Source organism: Corvus cornix, chromosome 6 (assembly GCF_000738735.6).
Source record: "Corvus cornix cornix isolate S_Up_H32 chromosome 6, ASM73873v5, whole genome shotgun sequence".
In the NCBI taxonomy this organism is placed as follows: domain Eukaryota; kingdom Metazoa; phylum Chordata; class Aves; order Passeriformes; family Corvidae; genus Corvus; species Corvus cornix.
Window position 1 is genome coordinate 18,970,254 of NC_046336.1, and position 20,152 is coordinate 18,990,405.

General features: G+C 47.3%; 1 protein-coding gene across 1 annotated transcript; it reads left to right on the top strand.

Moving 5' to 3' along the window:
- Positions 1-7,078: 7,078 nt before the first annotated feature.
- Positions 7,079-19,031, top strand: WNT8B (Wnt family member 8B). Its single transcript, XM_010411523.4, has 6 exons — positions 7,079-7,205; positions 13,196-13,229; positions 14,214-14,352; positions 15,725-15,850; positions 17,859-18,001; positions 18,386-19,031. Exons 1-6 carry the CDS (start codon positions 7,147-7,149, stop codon positions 18,941-18,943), a joined length of 1,059 nt encoding a protein of 352 aa, XP_010409825.1. The 5' UTR covers positions 7,079-7,146; the 3' UTR covers positions 18,944-19,031.
- The last annotated feature ends 1,121 nt before the right edge of the window (positions 19,032-20,152 follow it).

Sequence of the window (20,152 nt, forward strand, 5' to 3'; positions counted from 1 at the left end):
TGAGCCAGTTTTGCTGGCCCCTGACCTTGGGGTTTGTCCCAGGTTTGTCAAGGGGCACCGAGAAAGTGTGGATACAGATCTATGCATGCCACTGTCAGCCTTACATCCAGGTTGGTGAGCATCTACTTGTCCCTGAGCTAAGGCCAGGTGTTGGTAGGAGTCTTGTGGGCTGCCACAGTAGCTGGCTGTGGGAAGTGTGCTGCAGCACATGGGTGGTGGCTGCACCGTGGCACTGCTGACCCCTGCCCGTGGGCACAGCCACCAGCAGCTCCACACCACTGCTGTGATACAACCAGTCAGAATCATCTTTGGACTTTACCTACTCAGAGGCCTCAAGATACTTGGTCTGGAGAAGCAGGGAGGAGGAAAGGAGAACTTTTAGGCTTCGATCTTGTTCAGAGCCTGTTGTCTGTGCTGGACACGGCCATGTCTAACACAGCAGTATTTCCCTGCACCCCTGCAATTCAGGAATACTCTTCCACAGCAGTGCTGAGCCGCAGCCCAGCCACAGGCCAAGCTGGGAGCACCATCTGCCGGCTTTGACACGGCAGGCTGGCTCGTCAGAGGGACAAATTACAGGGTAACACAGAGCTGCATGTGCCACTGCACGGTCATTAGACTGCATAGCAAATTAGAGATGAAAAAGATCACAGAGTTGGACAAATCCCTCAGCTAAACCTCCTCCTGTCAGCCTCACAAAAGGGACTCCAAACCAGTCTGTCTTTCTGCACTAGAGCCGAACAAACTGACTTGGGTGAAGGAGATCCAGCTGTAAGTTAGCTGGAGTTATTTAGGGCTCTTGCAGAGCTTGTGAACAGTTTCAGCTAAAGAAGTTTGAAGCATGTCACTGGGCAGTCTTCTTAAGGCTTAATTCTTACAGCTCAAAATGTAGTTTTGTTTACAAATATTCCTGATAATAATATTGAGGGGAGCACTGGGAGCCTGAAAGGGAAATGAAATTTATGTCTCTGGTGCAACAGTGGATCTGTTTAAGCAGCTCCCATGTAGATTTTTCTTGGGTTCTTCAGGTCTGCCAAAGACCCAAACTAACAATTACTTACACCACACAGCTGAACCATCTTCCTGCTGTACCTGCCTCATCCTCTGGTCCACAGAGTTCCATGTACCTCTCAAATCCATAGCCCTTTCCTCTTCCAGCTACTAATCCTTCTGGCCAGTACAGAAGGATTCCTCTGCCTTTTTTCTTTTTTTTTTTTTTTTTTTTTTTTTTGTCACACCCCAAATCCTCATGTGGAGGGCCAAGTATGTTTCCCCCTTGAGAGGGAGAGCTCTCGTGGGTGCTGAAGGGAGGCTCCTTTTGCAGAACTGCCCACACTGATGCCTGTGACATTTATATCCCATGACCCCGATCTCATCTGTGGTGGCCCAAGCAAGGCTCTCTGAAGGATGTTGGCTGTGTCCAGGACGAGTAGTAGCATATGGCCTGGGCTCCTGGTCCCCAAAGGGCTGTGCTGGGGAGCACTGCAAATGCCACTACATATGGGACTCGGGCTTTTCTTTGGGGTGTGGGGGGACAGGAGTGGGGTGTGGCTGGTGAGCTGCCAGGGTGTGCTGCTAGACCTGGGAGCTCAGTATGGTCCCTCTCACCTCCAGGGGTTATGCCACCAACTGCTAGCCAGCCAGGAATGTGCTTTCACTTGCTCAGTCCTGCTCAACCTAATTACACCTTCCTGGTGTGCTGCACATAATTTCCCTCCCACCCCAACTGTCCTTTCTCTCCAAGCTGATCCTGCTTATCCTTTAGCGGCACACCACCTTCTCACTTTCCTTTCATTTTCATCCCCGTACCCACCTCTCAGAACTTCTGTCTCTTTCCCTCTCACAGCTCTCAGCTGCTTAGTTTGTGAATGCTGGAAAAAAGATGCACTGGACTCGTACTTGCTTTCTGAACTGTTATAAAAATGTATTATAATATTGGCTTCTCGCAAAGTATTAAGGTAGGTATTATATAATGTTAGAAATGCTATTTGCTGTGTGGATGTAGTTTTCTCTCTTTTTAGCAAGAATGTTAGCAAGTGTGAGCAAGTAAGATAACCTCCAAGCGAGCAGAGGATGAGGCCCGAGAAGCTGCTGATCAACGCTTTGTCCAGAGAACAAAAGGGCCCAAAGGCTGCTCCGCCCGGAGAACGGGCGGCCAGGAGGGTCCGAGAGCCGCTATCACCGCTCTGTCCGGGGGGCAAAGAGGCCAAAGCTGCAATCAGCCCTGACTGTCTGGGGAATTAAGAGATCCACCCTACCATCGACTCTTACCTAGCGGGCCCAACCCCAAGAATCAAAAGAAATAAAACCGCAAGGCAGAAGACTACGCATGCTCTAAAAAGGCGGAACCAAGGAGTGGCCATGCAAAACAGCTCCGGGAAAAGTTTGAATATGAATAGAGAACAGACAGTAAAAATGGTATAAAAAGGACTCACCTCGAGGATCAGGTGTGCTCTTGGCAGAGCACCAAGGCACCCGGCCGTTACCCCTTTGCTTTATTTTATGTGTCTCTTATTGTCTTTATATTAAACCCTTTAAATTCTCACAGGAGAGTGAACCTCGTTTTTCACATGAACTCTCAAAAGAAATACTTTTTTTGGCCAAGACAGCATGAGCCTGTGCAAGTCACTTTCACAACAAGACCATTCCTCTAGTACTGTAACGGAGAACATGTGATAAAGGAATCATTGTAGCTCATACTATGGATGAACCAGAGATTTTGAAGTGCCCTAAACTCACTTGCTGCAGGGCACAGGCAACTTCTACATACCATGACTAAAGAGGATGTTTCCCTAAAGATCTTTGCCTTTCCCTTGAACCTGGCTGCCTTGAATGGTGGCTGGGGGGCCAGCCTAGGAAGCAGAGCACTGGATCTATCTCCTAACCACTGCCTGGCTCACTCCAGGCCTCAGTTTTGTATCCTGTGAAATGAGAAAAGTGGGGAGCTGTTTCACTGAGGTACTTTCACTGCAGGTGGAAAATGCTTTGTAGATGTCCTTGCCTTGAGCCCTGAAGCAACCCTCTATAGCCATTGCAACAATTCTGACCCTTTTGATGTGATTTTCCTTAAGCTTTTCTCCAACAAATGAAGAACAGCCCAAAGCTCTGACCCTTCTGCCTTCTCCACAGCTGGACAGAAGTCACTTCCTATGATGTGTGACAGATGCGTCCACAGTTCACTGCAGTGGACAAGGATCTACTGAGCTGTCCCTGCATGAACCCTCTGGAGAACCTACAAATGTGAGGGTACTTCCAATACTGGTAAAGCACAAGCAGACCTCACAGGAAGCTGTCCTGCATGTGTCACCCCCCCAGAGAGCAGCATTAGGGAACAGTGTTAGGTTACAAAATCAAGCTTACAGCAAAGAGGGCATACTGTTGTTGGTGTGTTCTGGTGTGTCAGTACTGTCTTTAATGGCACAATCTCAGACTGATACAGCTAAACACAAAAATAAACAGAGAGACTTCTGGGTATACCAGCACATTTCCTGCCTTTTCAGAGCCAAAATGCTAAAAATCCCATGTTTGCTTCCATTGCATGCCATTCCATCTCATTAAAGCTACTGCATTTCTCCAGCCTTTATTTGGCTTTGTTTCTGGAGCCACTTGACTGAAGAAGCAGAGTAGCACAGGGCATGTTCAGCACAGGATTGTGAACAACATGTACACATGTTCTTCTTGGGGCGCAGGTGGATATTTTGACAGGCTTTAGACACTATTGAAGCTGCATTTAGCTGGTCCAAAAGGCAAAGCTGCAGTGGAGTGAATTGAAATTCATTTACTGCACTGGAAGCTGGACCTTCCTAAGACTATTTCAGCCCTTTCAGGTTTGAATTCTGTGTGTTGCCTAGACAAGATTAATTTCCCTTTATTTTGATCTCATACCTTTTACATATAGTTTAACAAAAGAAATGTCAAATTCTTTCTTGACCTTTTTAATGGCTATTTGTTTTGACAAATCTGTCCTTTGGGCACTTTGCATTGACACCAAGAAACTTTCGAGATATCTGTGAGCCAGACTTGAAATTATTACCCCCCCCCTTCTTAACCTCTTTTTTCATATCCATCAGTTGCGTTGCTACTGGGGTGGAAGGCAGCAGGAGTGTTAAAGGCCTTATTTTTCACCTTTTCTCTGGTTTTCGTGATTACTTGTACAAGTTCTTTTACGATAGTTCAGATTTTCTCTGTACTCTGGAAATCAAAGCTAGACGTATTATATTAAAATTTTGTGGGGTTTTTAATTTTTTTAAAACAAACTGGAAACAATTATTGCAGTTGGTGGCAGGTTCTCTATCTGCTGTTGTCCTCAAGCCCTGCCTGCCATTCTGGGAGATGAACAAACAATCAAACACATATTACAGTACTCAGTGCAAAGGTCAGAAGATATCTGTATTGGCCAGTGGGTCAAGTGGGGTAAGGTACCAGTCCCGGCCATAAAATGTATTTTACTGCTCTGTGCATCCATTTAGTAAATTTACAGAGCTCTTGTCAGTAACAATAACAAAATTTGAGTAACATATAAAACAATTTTGCATCCCATTTCTTTAGATAGTGCTTCATAGAATCTTTTAAATAGCTTTTGAGAACTGTAATTAAATACTTTGAAACATGTTGGGGATAGTTTTGTTTCAGACTTTGCCTCCAGGTTCTTTGGTTTGAAAAACGTGCTTGTTTCCAGGAAAGTCAGTATTGTATTTAATTGGAATTAGATGTTGGCAGAGGAGGCTGATGTTTCCAAAGTTGCTGGTGCTTCTGTGAGCTTGGAGATAGGCCTGGCTGCCTCTTGCAACAGTTAATAAAAACAATTAATTGCATCTCTTTATTTTGGATCCACCTACTATTAATTTTTTCCTACTTTTTGTAATCTTCTTACTTAATATGTCTCAGAGTAACAAAAACAGCTCACCCCAGTGAACCCAGTGGTGTCCTTCCTTTCCAGTTGGTCAAGAAATGTCTGAAGTGTTGCACAATTTCAAAACAGCTGTTGCTGCCAGACCTAAGAAATGTGAACACTCCAGTTCAAGAGCCCTGAAACAGACAGTTGGAGACTTACAAGAAACAACTGAAAATTCTTCCCCTTCCTACCATCAGAAGTAGGTGCCAAGTGCAGGATGGTGGCATCTCCTGCATCTCACCAGCATTGTCCCAGTGGGACTGAGCCCCTTGAGAGACCCTCAGCTCCCCTGAGGCAGCATCAGCCTCTGCAGCTGCTCCTGACACCGAGCCCAGGACAGCCTGGGAGGGGGAGCACAGCCACCTCCACTAAATGAATTAGACCACCAAAATCATTAAACTGTGGTAAACATCACAGCACTGAAATTTTGTTCCAATATAATTAATAAATAGTATTCTTTAAAAATAATTTAATAATAAATAAAGGGCTCATTTCCTTCACCTTTCAGTTTCTGGGGTTTTATCTTCTACTAGACAAATTTTCAAGCTTTTTCTCAGTGTACATAACACCTTAGTTTTTAAAATGCTCAGGGCTCCAAGAGCTAGGGCTTTAATGAGTGCAAATACCATCAGCCTTGCTGTAATAGGACACAGCTGGGGGCAGAGCTGGCCCTGGGATAAATTGCTGGCACCTGCATTTTCTTCTCCTCTAGGTGCCCACAAACTGCCCAGCCACCCTTGGGGTGAGGGGGTTCCCTGGCTGGATAGCCAGTGCTCTGGGTGAATGTAGTGTTTTGCCAGCAGTGTCCTACATGCTGTGCCTGGACAGGGCTCCCTGACTTGAGCATAGCTGTGTGATATGGCCAAAATCCATCACAGAGCATATCTCTGCCAGGCAGGTTTCCTTTCCTGAGACTGTGCAACCCAGGAGGGACTTTTGTCTATCTGAAGGGTCCCCAAGCAAAGCTAAGCCTCCTGCCAGCCCTGCCTGATGGCTCAGCCACAGGGTCTCAGTCCTCTTCAGATCCTGCCTGGGTCCAGCCCTTCTGCTTGGCAGCTGGCCCTGGATGAAATGAGTTTGACTGGTCTCAGCCTGTTTTGGCTGATCATGTCCACAGCACAAAATTCCATTGTATAGTGTGGAGATCTTCCTATGGCTTTGGGACATGGTGATACAACTGGTCGTGTTGATTTAGGGCCAGTCAGGAGGGTATCTGTGATGGGTGCTGTGACAGTAATTGGGATGTCCCACATGGCCAGCTGGCATGGGCTGGATGCACTTCTAAGCAGCTCCAGCAGCTGTTGGTCTGGGATAAGCCCTCAGTGAGAGACTGATAACCCTTCCAAACCAAAGACCCCTCTCATGGACTTTTTAGGAAATGCCAAAAGCAAAAAAATTAAGGGTGAATAGGAAGGTTTAGTCAGAGGCCTTTCTCCGGGGGTGAGGATGGCCTGATGAAAACAGGAGGTGGGAAGAAAGAGCAGGTCACCATGATGAAGGAGAAGCAGATGGAGGTAGGAACTGGTCCTGATCCTCCTTAAACTTCTGGGGGAGACTGAGGCAGAGACAATGATCACATATCTGTGACCCAAGCAGCAGACACAGACAGCCTGAACCCAATCCCCCCATCCCAGAGCACCCAGTGCACCCCAGCTTGGTGGTGTCTCCAAGGCAGGAGGAGGAGAGGACACTCCAAAAGCAGCCCTTCCAGTTGCCTTTGCCGGGAATGGAGAGCCAGGGCAGTGCTGGTGGAGATTGAATCTAGTGATTACTTTAAGGGATTTGCTGTCTCTTTCTTTATCCCTTTCTCTCTCTTTTTTTTTCTTTCTTTTTTTCCCCCCCCTTTTCCCTCCCTCTTATCCCTTTCGTGGTGCATTTGTCTTCGAGGAACCTGGGGTGTTCTTTTCATCAGTTCAATCTCTCTCTGGCACTTGAGTGCTGATTGGCTGAAGGACTTAGGGAAAAAAAAAATCTTTAATTAAGTAGATAATCTCTTCTTAGGAAGTTCTGCGGCTCCATTTCACCAGCCCCCTTTAGCTCTTACTTTAGGATTGGTTACCCTTTGCAGAAGGTGGGATTCAGGAGGCATCCGCCTCTTCATCACACCAGGACTGCCGGGTAGAAAATAACTCCATCCCTTCCCTAAATTAGTTGTGCTGTTTTTTTTTTTCCTTTTCTCTGGTGGTGGTACCTAAGTTTGGGGTTTTTTTAGGATCTCCTTTCTCCCTCCTTATTTGGATTTTATATTTCACATGGACCCTTATCTGGGCATCTTCTTCCTCACTCCCTTCTTCCAGTCCTGCTGTGCTTGGTGAGTATCAAGAGCACCTCAGTCTGTGTCACAGGCAGGTGTTCTTCCCAGATACCCTAAGGAAATTCCTCTTCACCTTCTTAAATGTCTTATCTTTCTCACTTAGCTCAGTTCTGTCTTTAATGGAATCAGATATTTAACCAAGTCCCTACACACTCATTGGCAGAGAGGTTAGATCTATGAAAGTCCCCCTTTTCCCCTGCGCCTCCCAAAAATAACTATGGGCCAAATTGTGAGCTGTAAAATAGTAAAATAGAGGAGAGCGGATGCTGAGGACCTGGCCCCTCACTTTCAAGTGGGAAGATAACCCAATAGAAAAGCCAGGGACTTCTGTTTTTCCAAAGGGTCCCAGTCAGCTTGTCTCTTGTCTTAATTAAATCAAGTGGGGCTTCTCTCACGCTCCCCAAGGAGGACAGTCCGTGATTAAGAGCTCAGAGCCAGCAGGAGTGAGTTAGATACACAGGAGTGTCACTCTGGCTGAGCAGCCTGAGACCCAAGCTCCTTGGCACACACGGGGCAGAATTACATGTCTGAAATTCATCTGCTAGGATTTCCTGGGGAGCAGCTATTGGTATGGATTTTGCTACGGTGTGGTTTCCAACCACCTGAGTCCCATCAGACCAGTTCTGCTGTGCATAAATCTATGGCCATTTGCTGTGGACCCCTTGCTCTGTCCTAAGGGTGGTGTTATATTTATTTCCCAGAAAGTTCTATAAGCGTGAACAGAAAGAGATTGCACTAGCATCAAATCTCCTATCATTGCTTGTGGGATATATCAGTCCTATTCCCAAAGGGAGATGGGCTCTGCAGGTATTTTTCCTATGGGATTTTTACTGAGTACCCAAACTTTATTCTCCATTGCTGTGATGCCCTGGGGAATCTGCTCAGCAGGTTACAGACTTATCTCTAACGGCAAGGAAAGTCTTTTACCATTCAATTACTAAAATCCCCTGCCTTCCCCACAGCAGATCTCTAGGGTTATTACCATGGATGGAGAAATCAAAATCACAGAAAGAGAAACTAAAGAGTAAATGGGAACTCATTCCTGTTAGTCTGGAAGTGAAATTTATGTTCTTTCAGAGATTTTCTACTCCCTTCATTAAAAGAATGTGCCACAATTTGTATATGTCTAAATACTATAAAGCAGCAAACTCAAGATAAAACTCCCTTCTGGAACAAGGGGAATACATATGTTCTACAGAGAGACTAGGCAAGAGCTCATGCTGATTTTATTGTTATTTTTCTGCTCTTCCTGTGTATGTGTCTTGCTTTCCTCAATAAAAACAGGTTTAGAATACATTAAAAAAAAAAAATCAACATTTTAAAGAAACAGTTCAAAGGAGAGAAATTTCAGTGCACAAAGTAGAGCTAAATACGGAAATCCAAGGCATTTTCAGTTCGAAATTGGATGTTTAAATTCCCTGTCTCTCAGCAGTTTTTATCTAAGAGAAAAGTTTATAGATCAAGACAACCCCGCTTCTCTCTGGATGTTGCTGATAGGTCATGAGTTCCAGAGAGAAAGGAAAATTGCAACCTTTATTTGAAATGACCATTTTGCAGACAGTATCCCTTAACCCTTGAGGAGAAAAAAGACAAGTTTGTGGGAATCATAAAATAATTCTGCTTGAAATTTGTGCTGGTTTTCTTTATCTAATCCAACAGCTTAAAATACAACAGGTTTTTTTTTTCCTGTGATTTAATCACAAGTATTGGGAGTGGCAGCATGGGGGGGAGCAATATATAACAACAACAAAACATTTCTTTAAATATATATGTGGCCACTTCCCTTCTGTGAGTGTGCATTAGATTTTACCATCTAACGGACCATTCAACCAGTGTATTTCTAGGTGATCAAAATGTCAGGGTTGCATTTAGGAACAAAAAACCCCAAAATAAATATAACAAAATAGAGAAAAATGAAGAAAAAAGAAGTAAAGCTTCAAAGGTTATTGAGTTACCACCCAGTCTCCTCTCTTGTGGGAATAATATAACGATCTTTAATGCAGCAGTTTGTTTCTAAATGTATTTTCTACACTTCAGCTGTGGGACTGCCTTTGGTTTCCAGCCTCCCTGGTTTTCTAATAATATCAGGGAGCTCATATTGAGAACGAAACTCAGATCCAAAGTGAAATTCTATCAATTTTCTCTATTTACAATAATGATGGCAAAGATCTAAATACAGCTTTACCATTTTCTAAAGAGCAGAACCAGCAGCACAGTAACCTGAGTGGGTGGTAAGGTATCAGACAAATATTGTAATGAGAGATTAGATAAGGCTCTTAGGGCATATTAAACCGAGGAGTGTGGTGCTGTTATTGGTTAAAGTTGTAACTGAGACAGAATTATCTGAGGCTTATTAGTATTTGATATGAGTAAAATATAATGGGACAGCTGCTTGGCAGGGTTCTTTGCTTTCAGATTCAATAAAACTATGATAGAAAACTCCTGCTAAAGATATTCATTAGCTTTGAGATAATTTCCTAATATTGGATCCCATGAAAATCTCTTGCCCTAGATTTGCTTTTTACCTGGAGACAGAGTTGTGGTGAGGGAAGCACTGTACCCTGGCCAGGGCCCTGCACAGCCTGGGGAGGGGGCAGAGGAATTCGGAGGTCTCCTCTCTCTACCTGCTTAGCTATGAGCCTGCTTCGCTTCAGTCTGTGTAATGCTGTCCTGGAGTTTGAAGGTGGAGGGAAAGGGGTTTACACAGATAGGAACCCCGTGAGCTTCCTCAGAGAAGAGAAATTGCTTCAAATATCTCCTTTCATGTGCATGATACAAAAAATCACCGAAGTCATGGGAATTGGGCTGGTTCACACCAGCTGTGAATGCAACTACTTAGCTAGTTTAGTTTTACATTCTGCTTTCCTTTGCAAAGGAATGAAAATTTAGTAGAAATACATAATTTCTTTTTAAAAATCACAGAGAAAATAATGAAGAGAGATTTTGGTAGTGATTCCTGTTTGCAGCACAGAGATGATTCTAGAGACACTGCCACTATTGTACTACATCTGTGTAAGTAGTGACTTAATTGCTCTCTGCCCTTACTGGAGACTATATACAGAATGGAAATGCATTTTTCTTAACTAAATCATGGGAGAAAAGACAAAGCACACAGATTCTGTCTCCATTATTATGTTTCCTTCCCCCTCAACACAAGTAAGAAAAATTTCAGCCAGCCCCCAGCCATACGACAGTCCCATCTCCCCTTCTCCTGAACCCACTTGCAGTTGCAAGAGTTAAATGTTGGGGTGTCAAGTGCACCAAACACTTGAATCTTTGTGAATCCTTCACTTGTCTAAGTCCTACAAACCCAGCCAGCAGCATACCTGCCTGTTGATCTGAGAGCTCAAGGAAAATGCCTTCTGTCTCTCTGACTTTATAAAGTGTTTAGAATATCCTGCTGGGAAATTGCTACTGTATCATTTACTCAGCTGCAGATGGAGAATTGGCATATCCTGAACTTGGCCTTTTTGTGAACCTTAAAGTATATCCTGGAAGGAGCAGATCCTCTGCTTCAATGAAGTTGTGTCAATTGACTCCTGCTTAACAGGCTGGTTTGCTGTAAATGCTGAATTTGTGGATTACTGTCTTCCTCCTAACACCATCCTTGCAACTTCCCAGATGTTCCTAATCCAAGGGTTTGAGGCAAATCCCTCCTATATGCTGTGAATTTGGTTTTTCCTACCCACATGGGAAGCAATGCAGACAGGATATTTCTCTTGTTTTGGTGACAAAAGCAAGATAAGAGAGGACTTGCAATTTTCTAGCTCTTGCCTATGCAGAGCATTTTACAAGAGTTTTCTCACAGCTCAGATTCACACTGTCACCATCCTGAGTGTGGTCCCCATAGCAAAGCACTTAAGGTCAAGGCAATGGACAGAAGGGAAACCAGATGGAAAAATAACTTGTTCATGCTGCTACCCAGTTGCGTTAGGATGGGGACCCATGGAGCTTACACAGTCTGATTAGCCCCAGGTTCATGGCCCTGTGTGATTCAGGTCACCCGATGCTCTAATCACTCGGCTACAGATGCCTTCTCTCCAAGTCCCAGGAAATATTTAATTAGCTGTACAATGCAGAAGCAGCTCCCAAAGGAAAATTCCTCTGCAAAACAACCATCGACTTCGTGCTAAAGTACCCATGGGGGCTGGAGCACAGCCGGGTCTGAATCGCAAGCCTGGAACAAAGGGAAAGAATCTCCTGTTCTCACAGTGCCTTGGCACAGCCCACTCCTGTTTTGACCCAGGGGAATCTTTCCCAAAGCAAGCTTCATCAATAGAAACACATTTTCACCAAAAAAACCACAAAACCCAAACTAAAACAAAAGAAAGCTAGACTTGCCAGAAAGAAATGTTGCAAACACACTCTCTCAACTCTTTCTAAATTCTAACAGCAAAGATCAAGTTTCTTGTGATTTTGACCAAGCTAAAGTAATGAGACCTCCTTTTGTGGTGTACATTGGAAAAGATCTCTGTGGGTGCAGTTCTAGTGGAGGTGAAATGGGCTTGCAAACTGCATGACTGGTTTTCCAAGGCAGGACAGCGTCCTCTCCCAATCTCTCCTGTGTCTGATGTCTGGACACCAGTCCTGCCACCCTGTCTGTTGCTGTGTCTGTGGCAGGGCTGCACTTTGACCCTCAGCTTGGGACAGCAGTGCCTGCCTCTGCCTGTGCTTGAGCTCACCCTGGAATGTCCCCACAGTGTCTGTGTTGGATTTGTAGCACAAAAAGACAGTACCTTTCTCTCCCTTACAAGGAGATACTTGTGGCTCATTTGAAGCAGAACGTCATCTTCATAAGAAGCTGAACAGCCAAGTTTCTATCAGTGCATGCTCTGTCATTTTCCCAATCACTCACTCACTGCAAGGTCTCAATCCACTCGTGCCACCTCTCTGGCCTCAGTGTCCTCTCTGGGTGATAACAACACTCACCCTTTTCTCTGAAGTGCTGGGTTGCGAGCAGGGAAAATGCTCCAGAGACTCACCAGAAATAGTGATGAGTGTTATTTTGCAAACCTGGAGATACTGGGATTAGGTATTTTTAGGACACTCTCTCTTTTCTTACTTCATTTCTGACTTGGGATATTTAGAATTGGCTCTTGGGCTTTTTCAAAGTGTCAGTCTTTTCTGCTGTGACACTGCTAAGCAGGATTCACCCAGCCATTCTCCAGATTCTGTAGGTGGTCACTGCACCATATGGAGTCCTGATGCTGACTGACCATTTGCACAAAAACAGACTTTCTCACTAGAGAAGGACTCAGACTGGACAGCATCAGTTCTGCAAGCCCATAGGGACAGTGCTGGAGACAAGCCACAGTGCCTGGCCCTTGGAGATGATCACTCCACGCCTTCAATGGGAACATCAGAAAGCTTAATTTTGTCTAGGACCTCCCACCCACCCCAAACCCCTGAGATCCCCTGCACAGTGTCCAGGAGGGTGGGGAGGACATGTATATTTGTGCTCAGCCATCACCATAACCTGACCAAGAGGAGAGTATGGGCAGTCAGAGCTGGCACCACAGGAAAACAAGGGATTGTGATCTGGAGAGATGCATCTGGACACGTACTGCAAAGGAGCAGTGGTGTGATGCCCTCCTTCCCTCAGCATGGTCCCACTCCTGGGGCTGGGGGAAATGCTACCCTGAGTTTAGTCAAGTGAGGTAAAAAGCAAGGCTAGGGGAACAGGAAAGGACTAAAATAATGGGTGGCTTGGTACAAAGGGTAGCTGAGCAGAGGAAAGCAAAAAGACAGAGCAGTGAAGGAACTGCAGCCCAGTACAGCCTGACTGAGGGGAGCAGGGCGGGGGGAAGGAGACGGCACTGTCCTGTCCCTCAGGGAGCAGCAAGGGGACATGAGGGAGAGACTAGAGGTGCCTGCAGCCAGGAGACAGGCAGACTGTGGGGGGTAAGAGGAGAGCCATGGGATGCCTGGCATTCCCCAGGCCCCTCTGCCATCATCCCCTCCCTGCTGACACTGTCTCTGTCTTCCAGGTCAGTGAATAATTTCCTGATGACGGGCCCCAAGGTAAGAGAAATCCCTTTGATCTCTGTCCCTGATTCTACTAAACCCACAGAGGGAAGGAGAGAGAGGGAGAGAGAGGTGCTCCTCCTTCCCACTCCTCTCCACCCAGCCTTGGCCAGAGCTCCCCTCACCCCCAGGTTTCCAGCAATAAGGCAGAGAAAGGCCAGGAAAGATTTGCTGTGAGCTGCAACCTGTGAGCTCCTTGGGCTGCACCAGCCCTGAGCAGTGCTGACCTGGGGTTCTTTTAAGCTGGTTGGGGCCAGATTCTGGAGATTTGTCTACTGACACCAGCCAAGGTTCTCACCTGCCATCTATTGCTTCCTGAGGATCAGGTTGGCGTCAGGGCCCACACTGATCCAGCTGGAAAGTATTTGCTGTTAAGCCCTGTAAAACATACTTCCTCAAGGAGCCCAACTAAAATTGCCAGGAATTTTTTCCATATTTTTGACCCCTCACATCATTGTGCTCCTCTTTCAGAGGCCTTTTTTCTTAGCCAGGACAGGCTGTAAAATTTACCCAGTTTTTGTTCTGGCTATTCCCCAGGAACACCTCCAGGCCCATCTAGCTCCCAATACACTGGTGGAGCAACCTTGCTCCAAAGCACTAGCTCTCCCCCTGGAGCTGTGGTGAAGAAGGTGCCAGGCTGAGGCATCTGCTGGCCTAGAGCTCCCTGATCTCTGAGCAGAAGGCTCTGTTTCTTCTCATGGTGAAGAGATAAGGGGTTCCCCATGGCAGAGGCTGGCTGGCACATTTCCTAACGTGGCTAACAGCCAAGAGCTCAGCCTTCTCCCCCAGGAGGCTCAGGCTCTGACCCAGCACAGCAGAAAATGGGTTTGCTGCTGCTGATGGTGAGCACCACTTCTCAGGGAAGCCAAGGCTGGGAGACCTTCTCAGCTCTGTATGTGTTGCCTTTGTAAGATGGCATGCAGGTTACTTTCAGTTGAAAATATGCATCGTCCCTGTGCTGACCCCCAGCTCTGCTCCTAGGCCTATCTCATCTACTCCAGCAGTGTGGCGGCTGGGGCACAGAGCGGCATCGAGGAGTGCAAGTTCCAGTTTGCCTGGGATCGCTGGAACTGCCCAGAGAGGGCACTGCAGCTCTCCAGCCACGGTGGGCTGCGCAGTGGTAAGGAACGCATTGGATACCACTACTGGGACCCCCTTGCTACAGGTTAGAGCCCATGGCCCCCTCCTCTCTTCCCAAGTACCTCCTTTTCTTCCCCATCCCGACCTGGGAAGTGCTTCTCCCAGGAATCCCCCAGAGGGATCTCTCCAGGAGACCCCTTCACCCATCGGCTCCCAGACACACGGGGATCTAGCTCCAAGGCATCCTTGCAATGCCAGCCTCACCTACAGACCTCCTGAACCCCAGATGGCGCAGGACCAACCCTCACACAACTGCCTCCCCACAAGGATGCCCCGCCCCTGACCTGCACATGGGCTGCTGGCCACACCATGCCTAGATGGTGTCTCAGGGTATCCCAGGGAGGCTGAGAACCAGTGCAGGCTGGTTGGGTAGCAAGCAGGGGGATAAGGCTAAAGGGAGCAGGAAAGAGTTCATCAGTGGCTGTGCTCTGGCCAAGAGGCAGGAGAAAAGTCTTCCTACATCTTCCAGATGTCAGAATCACCCTAGGCAGAAATCCAGTACCCCCGACCTAGGCCACTGTAGGGCATGGGGCTGTGGTCATTGTTACTGTATCCTATTCCTTACCTATTTGCAGGTCCCAGGAAATATTTCAGTGCATACCTGGCCCCCTAGATCCATGTTTGATGCTGGGCTGGGCTCATACCTGCTCTGTAAAGGCAGGAGCTGGGTGTAGAGGAGAGACTCAGGCCTCTGGTGGGACTGGCAGCAGACAAGGGACCAGAGCCCAAGGCAGAGGTGGACAAAGGTTTCAAAGCTAGGCCTTGAGGAGAAAATTGCAGCACAAGGCCCCCTCTGAGACCAGAAGCAGATCCCTGAATCATTCCTGTCAAGGTTATCTGCTCAGATCCACACCTTGCTGGTATTAAATGAAAGCCAAAGGCTCAGTGAAGCTAGCTGATGATTCCCAAACTGATCCTGGTGGGTAGGTATGGTCACTGCTCAGAGCCCTTCCAGCAGAAGGTAAGGCTCGAGGGAGCTGTGGGGAAGGAGGTCTTTGATCCTAGGAGAGGCCTCCTTCCTGTTGGGGATGTGTTAATGAGAAGTGGGGGACATTTGGCTGTCTGTGCTATATTGCCACTGTTGAGCTCCCACAATGACAGCCAGGTGCTCTCTCGTCCACACCCTTTGAAATGGCATGAGTCAGTATGGATCATTTTTGGGAGCTTCTGCCTTCATGCAGTTCAAGCCCGAACTAAGGTAATCTGACGTGTAGGGCCTCTTCTCCACCCCACAAAGTCTTCCCCACTGCAGATGTCCTGTGCAGACTCCTGCATGGCAGGAACAATTTCTAACACTGCCATTGCCATGAAATCTTTAGCACATCTGCTCTCTTTGTATTCCCCCTTGACAGCAAACCGAGAAACAGCCTTTGTCCATGCCATCAGCTCTGCGGGCGTCATGTACACGCTGACCCGGAACTGCAGCCTGGGGGATTTTGACAACTGTGGCTGTGACGACTCCCGCAATGGACAGCTGGGTAAGGAGAGATGAGCTGCTAGCCCCTTTCTCGTCCCAGGCGGCAGGAGAAGCTCTTCTCTCCTCCTCTGAGGCCGGCAGAAAAACCTCCCCTTCCTGGTCCCCACACCCAGGAATGATGCTCAGAGCAGAGCTGTCCCTGGTTCAAAACAAAGTAGCTCTGTGGAAGGTAACAGAGCAACCTCCACTTTACACCAGCCAAGCTCTTGATGCTTTCCAGTACTTTCTAAATGAGCAGGAGAGTAGAAGGGGTTGCAATTTCCCTGATTCAAATTGAGAACTCTATTTAAGCTTCTGGAGAGAATGACTGTGTCATAGGGGCAGAGAAATGGATCTGTTGCCACGCACCTAAATGGTAGATCTTGTTATAGCAGCACAGATCAGGGACATCAGGGTTCCCAGGGTCTGCAGGACCAGGGTGGCCCCACAGCAGAATGACCAAAAGAAAAGCAGGGTGCCATTCATAAACGTCTCTAGCGCTTTTCAGCATGGCAGGCACACAAGAGCACAACCAGGAGAACCACTGTGGCAGCACACAGCCCTCGCACCATCCACATGACTGTGGTATCTAGGCCCTCAGCTGCCCAGCACCCCTGGTAGGGAGCTCCAGGCTGCACCAGTCCAGCTCTCTGCTCAGCTTTCACAGAAAACACTGACATTTAGGGGTTTTGTTTTGAATAGAAAAAGGTCAAATTTCAAGCGATCAAAATCTTTTAAAAGCCATGCCCTACCCAGCCACACTCGGCAGTCAGTATGTGTCACTTTATGACAAACTCCTCTGGAGTGTCCAGTATTTAGTAATTTACTTTACTAGCTGATAGTTTTGAAAACAGCTGCTGCTGCTTAGGTGTCCAAAGTTTGGGAATGCCTGTCTCTAGCAGAGCAAGACTTTTGGGCAACAACACATCAAATTTTATCTTCTCTGGAAAACCAAGTTAGTCATGGCATATTCTTTTTCCCTCAAATATATCTGTTTTTCATGAAAACTTTCCATTGTGAACTTAGAACCTTGTAAGGTACACAAAACTTGTGGGCTTGACCAAAACAGCATGATTCAATTCAGCCACTGCACTGAATCCAAGTCGGTGAAAGGTTTTCATACTTCCTTCAGTCCCAGCTCTTGATTTGGACTGCATTATCCACTGCAACTACCCACCTCTCATGAAACACTCCTGTCTTTCTCTGGGAAAGGGGATCACGATGCCCTGGGGAAGTCCAGGCAAGGGCCAGGCCTTTCCAGAGAGGCACGAGGTCATTAAACCACAACTCCCCAGATGTACCAATGTGGCATGTCAGGGTCAGAATATTCCAGATTTCAGATCTTCATTAATAATTTGGCATCTTTCTCTAGGAGGGAAAAAAGAAAATTGCATGGCGTTTTTCCAGTCCCACTCAGTTCCCACTCAGTTAGGAAAAGTACCTTCCACATATTTTTGTGCAGTTTCACAGTTCTGTACTGACTCCCTTGTTTTTTTACGGTAACTAGAAAATCAGACCATTCTAAGATGCCAAACATCGTCTGAGAATTCTGGGTGTGCCAAAACCAGGGCCTCCTCCTCGATACACGTGTGCCAGGCTTGGACTGTTCCAGGCACAGGGGAATCTGTTGCCTCTGACCAGGATGCCTCCACCAGTTTGCTAATCAATGTTAGCAAGATGCTGTCCCTGCAAGTCACACTGGACCAGCTGAAGTCAGGGTTTGAGAGGTGATTAGAGACCCAGAGGCTTATCTACATGTCTGCTAATGCATGATAACTGACAGCTTCTAAATCCTGCTCTATAGAAAGCCTGGAAAGCCCTGCACTTGTAGTACAGGACATACCCCTTTGCAGCCTGCCTGAGTCACTTATTATCCAGGCCTCAGTAGAAATGCCATGAACTCAACAGGAGGGAACCTGGGAGTACTGTGAGGTGAAAGGCTGGATGTGACCCATAGCTTCCATTCCCTCCCCTCACTTCTGAAACCTCTTCTGGTTCTTTGACAGCACACATCTCATCTCCTTTCTTAGGGGGACAAGGCTGGCTGTGGGGAGGCTGCAGCGATAATGTGGGCTTTGGGGAAGCCATTTCCAAGCAGTTTGTGGATGCCCTGGAGACTGGACAAGATGCCAGAGCTGCTATGAACCTGCATAACAATGAGGCAGGTAGAAAGGTGAGCCCCTCTTTCCCTCCAGAGCTGATGGTGCATACCAAATTGGCTCTGAACATTCACTGTGGAGAGTCACAATTTGCTGTGGCTAAAATCACATGTCTAGAACAACTTCTGGGGGGGGGACAGCAGCAGTACAATGGTGTCTGCTCTAAGGTAGCAAAGCTTCTGTGTTACAGTGTTAATGACTTTCTGCAGTCCTCTTTCTCCCAGTTCACAGAGGGGAGCACTGGGAAAAGCAAATCTGTGAGCTTCAGGACTATCGTGCAGGGAGAATTGATACCAAACTCCTCCATAGGCCTGGAGCCATGTTTCTGCATGCATTGCAGTACAGAAGTGGCCCCTCCGGGGGTTTTTCCTGAACCCCTCTCTCTGCTCGCCCTGTAGGCAGTGAAAGGGACCATGAAGCGGACTTGCAAATGCCACGGTGTGTCGGGCAGCTGCACCACCCAGACCTGCTGGCTGCAGTTGCCTGAGTTTCGGGAGGTGGGCACTTACCTCAAGGAGAGGTACCACAAAGCCCTGAAGGTAGACTTGCTGCAGGGAGCAGGGAACAGTGCTGCCAGCCGGGGTGCCATTGCTGAGACCTTCAGTTCCATCTCCAAGAAGGAACTGGTCCATTTGGAAGACTCTCCTGACTACTGCCTGGAGAACAAGACACTGGGGCTGCTGGGCACGGAGGGCAGGGAGTGCCTGAAGAGGGGCAAGGCGCTCAGCAAGTGGGAGAAGCGGAGCTGCCGGCGGCTGTGTGGGGACTGTGGGCTGGCAGTGGAGGAGAGGCGAGCTGAGATGGTGTCCAGCTGCAACTGCAAGTTCCACTGGTGCTGCGCTGTGCGCTGCGAGCAGTGCCGCAAACGTGTCACCAAGTACTTCTGTGTCCGCAAGGAGAAGCGCGAGCGGAGCGGAGGAGGCGGAGCCAGCCGCAAGCTCAAGAGAAAGCTCTAACTTGCTTCTGCTCCTCCACAGTCCTGTCTGCCCCTCTCCTCTCCTGCCCTTCCCATCAGCCCCTGGCACCATTTCCATTTGGCATAGTTTTGTCTCATTCCCACTGCTGCCTCACTGGGGCCTGGACAAGGCAAAAGAGCCTTGTATGAGTGCTCAGGCCTTGCCCATACAGGGCATTAGTGCAGTGGGTAACGTCTTCTGGGGAGACCTCCAAGTGTTGACAAAACAAGGTGAGATTCGGTCCCTTGAACTCAGTGTCACTCTATCCAGTGACTATGGCATTATCTCTGAAAACACAGGAGGTCTTGGTGGCTCCTGTGGTTTTGAGCTTGTCTGTTCCCCAAACAAGCACCTGCTCTGGGCTTTTGAGTAAGTGAGATAAAAAGTACAAGGAAACTGAGATGGCACCAACAGCTGGGCAACTCAGATCAGTAATCTGTAAATGAGAAGAAGCTTTTAAAAAATATAGGCACTAAAATAGTTATTGCCCCAGGCCTACACACTGAGGAAATAGAAAAGGCATGCAACTCCTTTCTCAGCAAGCCAGCCTCCAGAACCCCACAGCTTCGGTCCCATCCTTTGACAGCTTTGCTAAGCTCTCCAGTGCTTTACTTTGCATTTGAAATGGCAGCAGCAAGATCAAAGCTGCTGCTTGACCTGCCCATTACACAGCTGTCCAAAAAAGGGGTCTTATCACTTAGTTTTTACATGCTTTCTCTTTGTCTTCCAAGCCTCCAGGTCTGGTCTCTCTTTTCAGGCCAGCATTCCTGCCAAAGGCCCTGACTGATGCCATAAAGATGCCCTCACACTTCTCCACTCCCTCTTTCCTCCCAAATCTCTCCCAGAGAGGAGCTGCCAGCTGAGCCTACTCCCCATGTCCTGATGTACTTGCCAAGCACTCTTACCCTGTCAGCTAACTAACTAAATACTTCTTCCTAGTCTGAGAAAATAATGTCAGTTACTATTTAACGGTGGTGTAAATAGGAAAGTGAAGCACTTTGAAGTTTAATTTATTGCACAGTTACTGTGATGTATACGTAACAGTTTTTCCTCTACCACTTATTGTATATATTCTATAGGCTAAGCAAGCAGCAGGAAGATTTGGTTGATGCATCTCTGTTCCCTTGCTGAGGTTAGGGGAGGGAGGTAAGAAGCTGCAGGACTTGGATAAGCTCACTGCACCATCACAGCAATCTTCCCCAGTGCTGC

What these genes read in the sequence shown, in the direction of transcription:
- WNT8B (XM_010411523.4), top strand. Translation starts at nt 7,147, where the DNA reads ATGGACCCTTATCTGGGCATCTTCTTCCTCACTCCCTTCTTCCAGTCC. An exon ending in TCCTGATGACGGGCCCCAAG is followed by an intron (nt 13,230 to 14,213) that starts GTAAGAGAAATC and finishes CTCTGCTCCTAG; the next exon opens with GCCTATCTCATCTACTCCAG. An exon ending in CTCCCGCAATGGACAGCTGG is followed by an intron (nt 15,851 to 17,858) that starts GTAAGGAGAGAT and finishes CTCCTTTCTTAG; the next exon opens with GGGGACAAGGCTGGCTGTGG.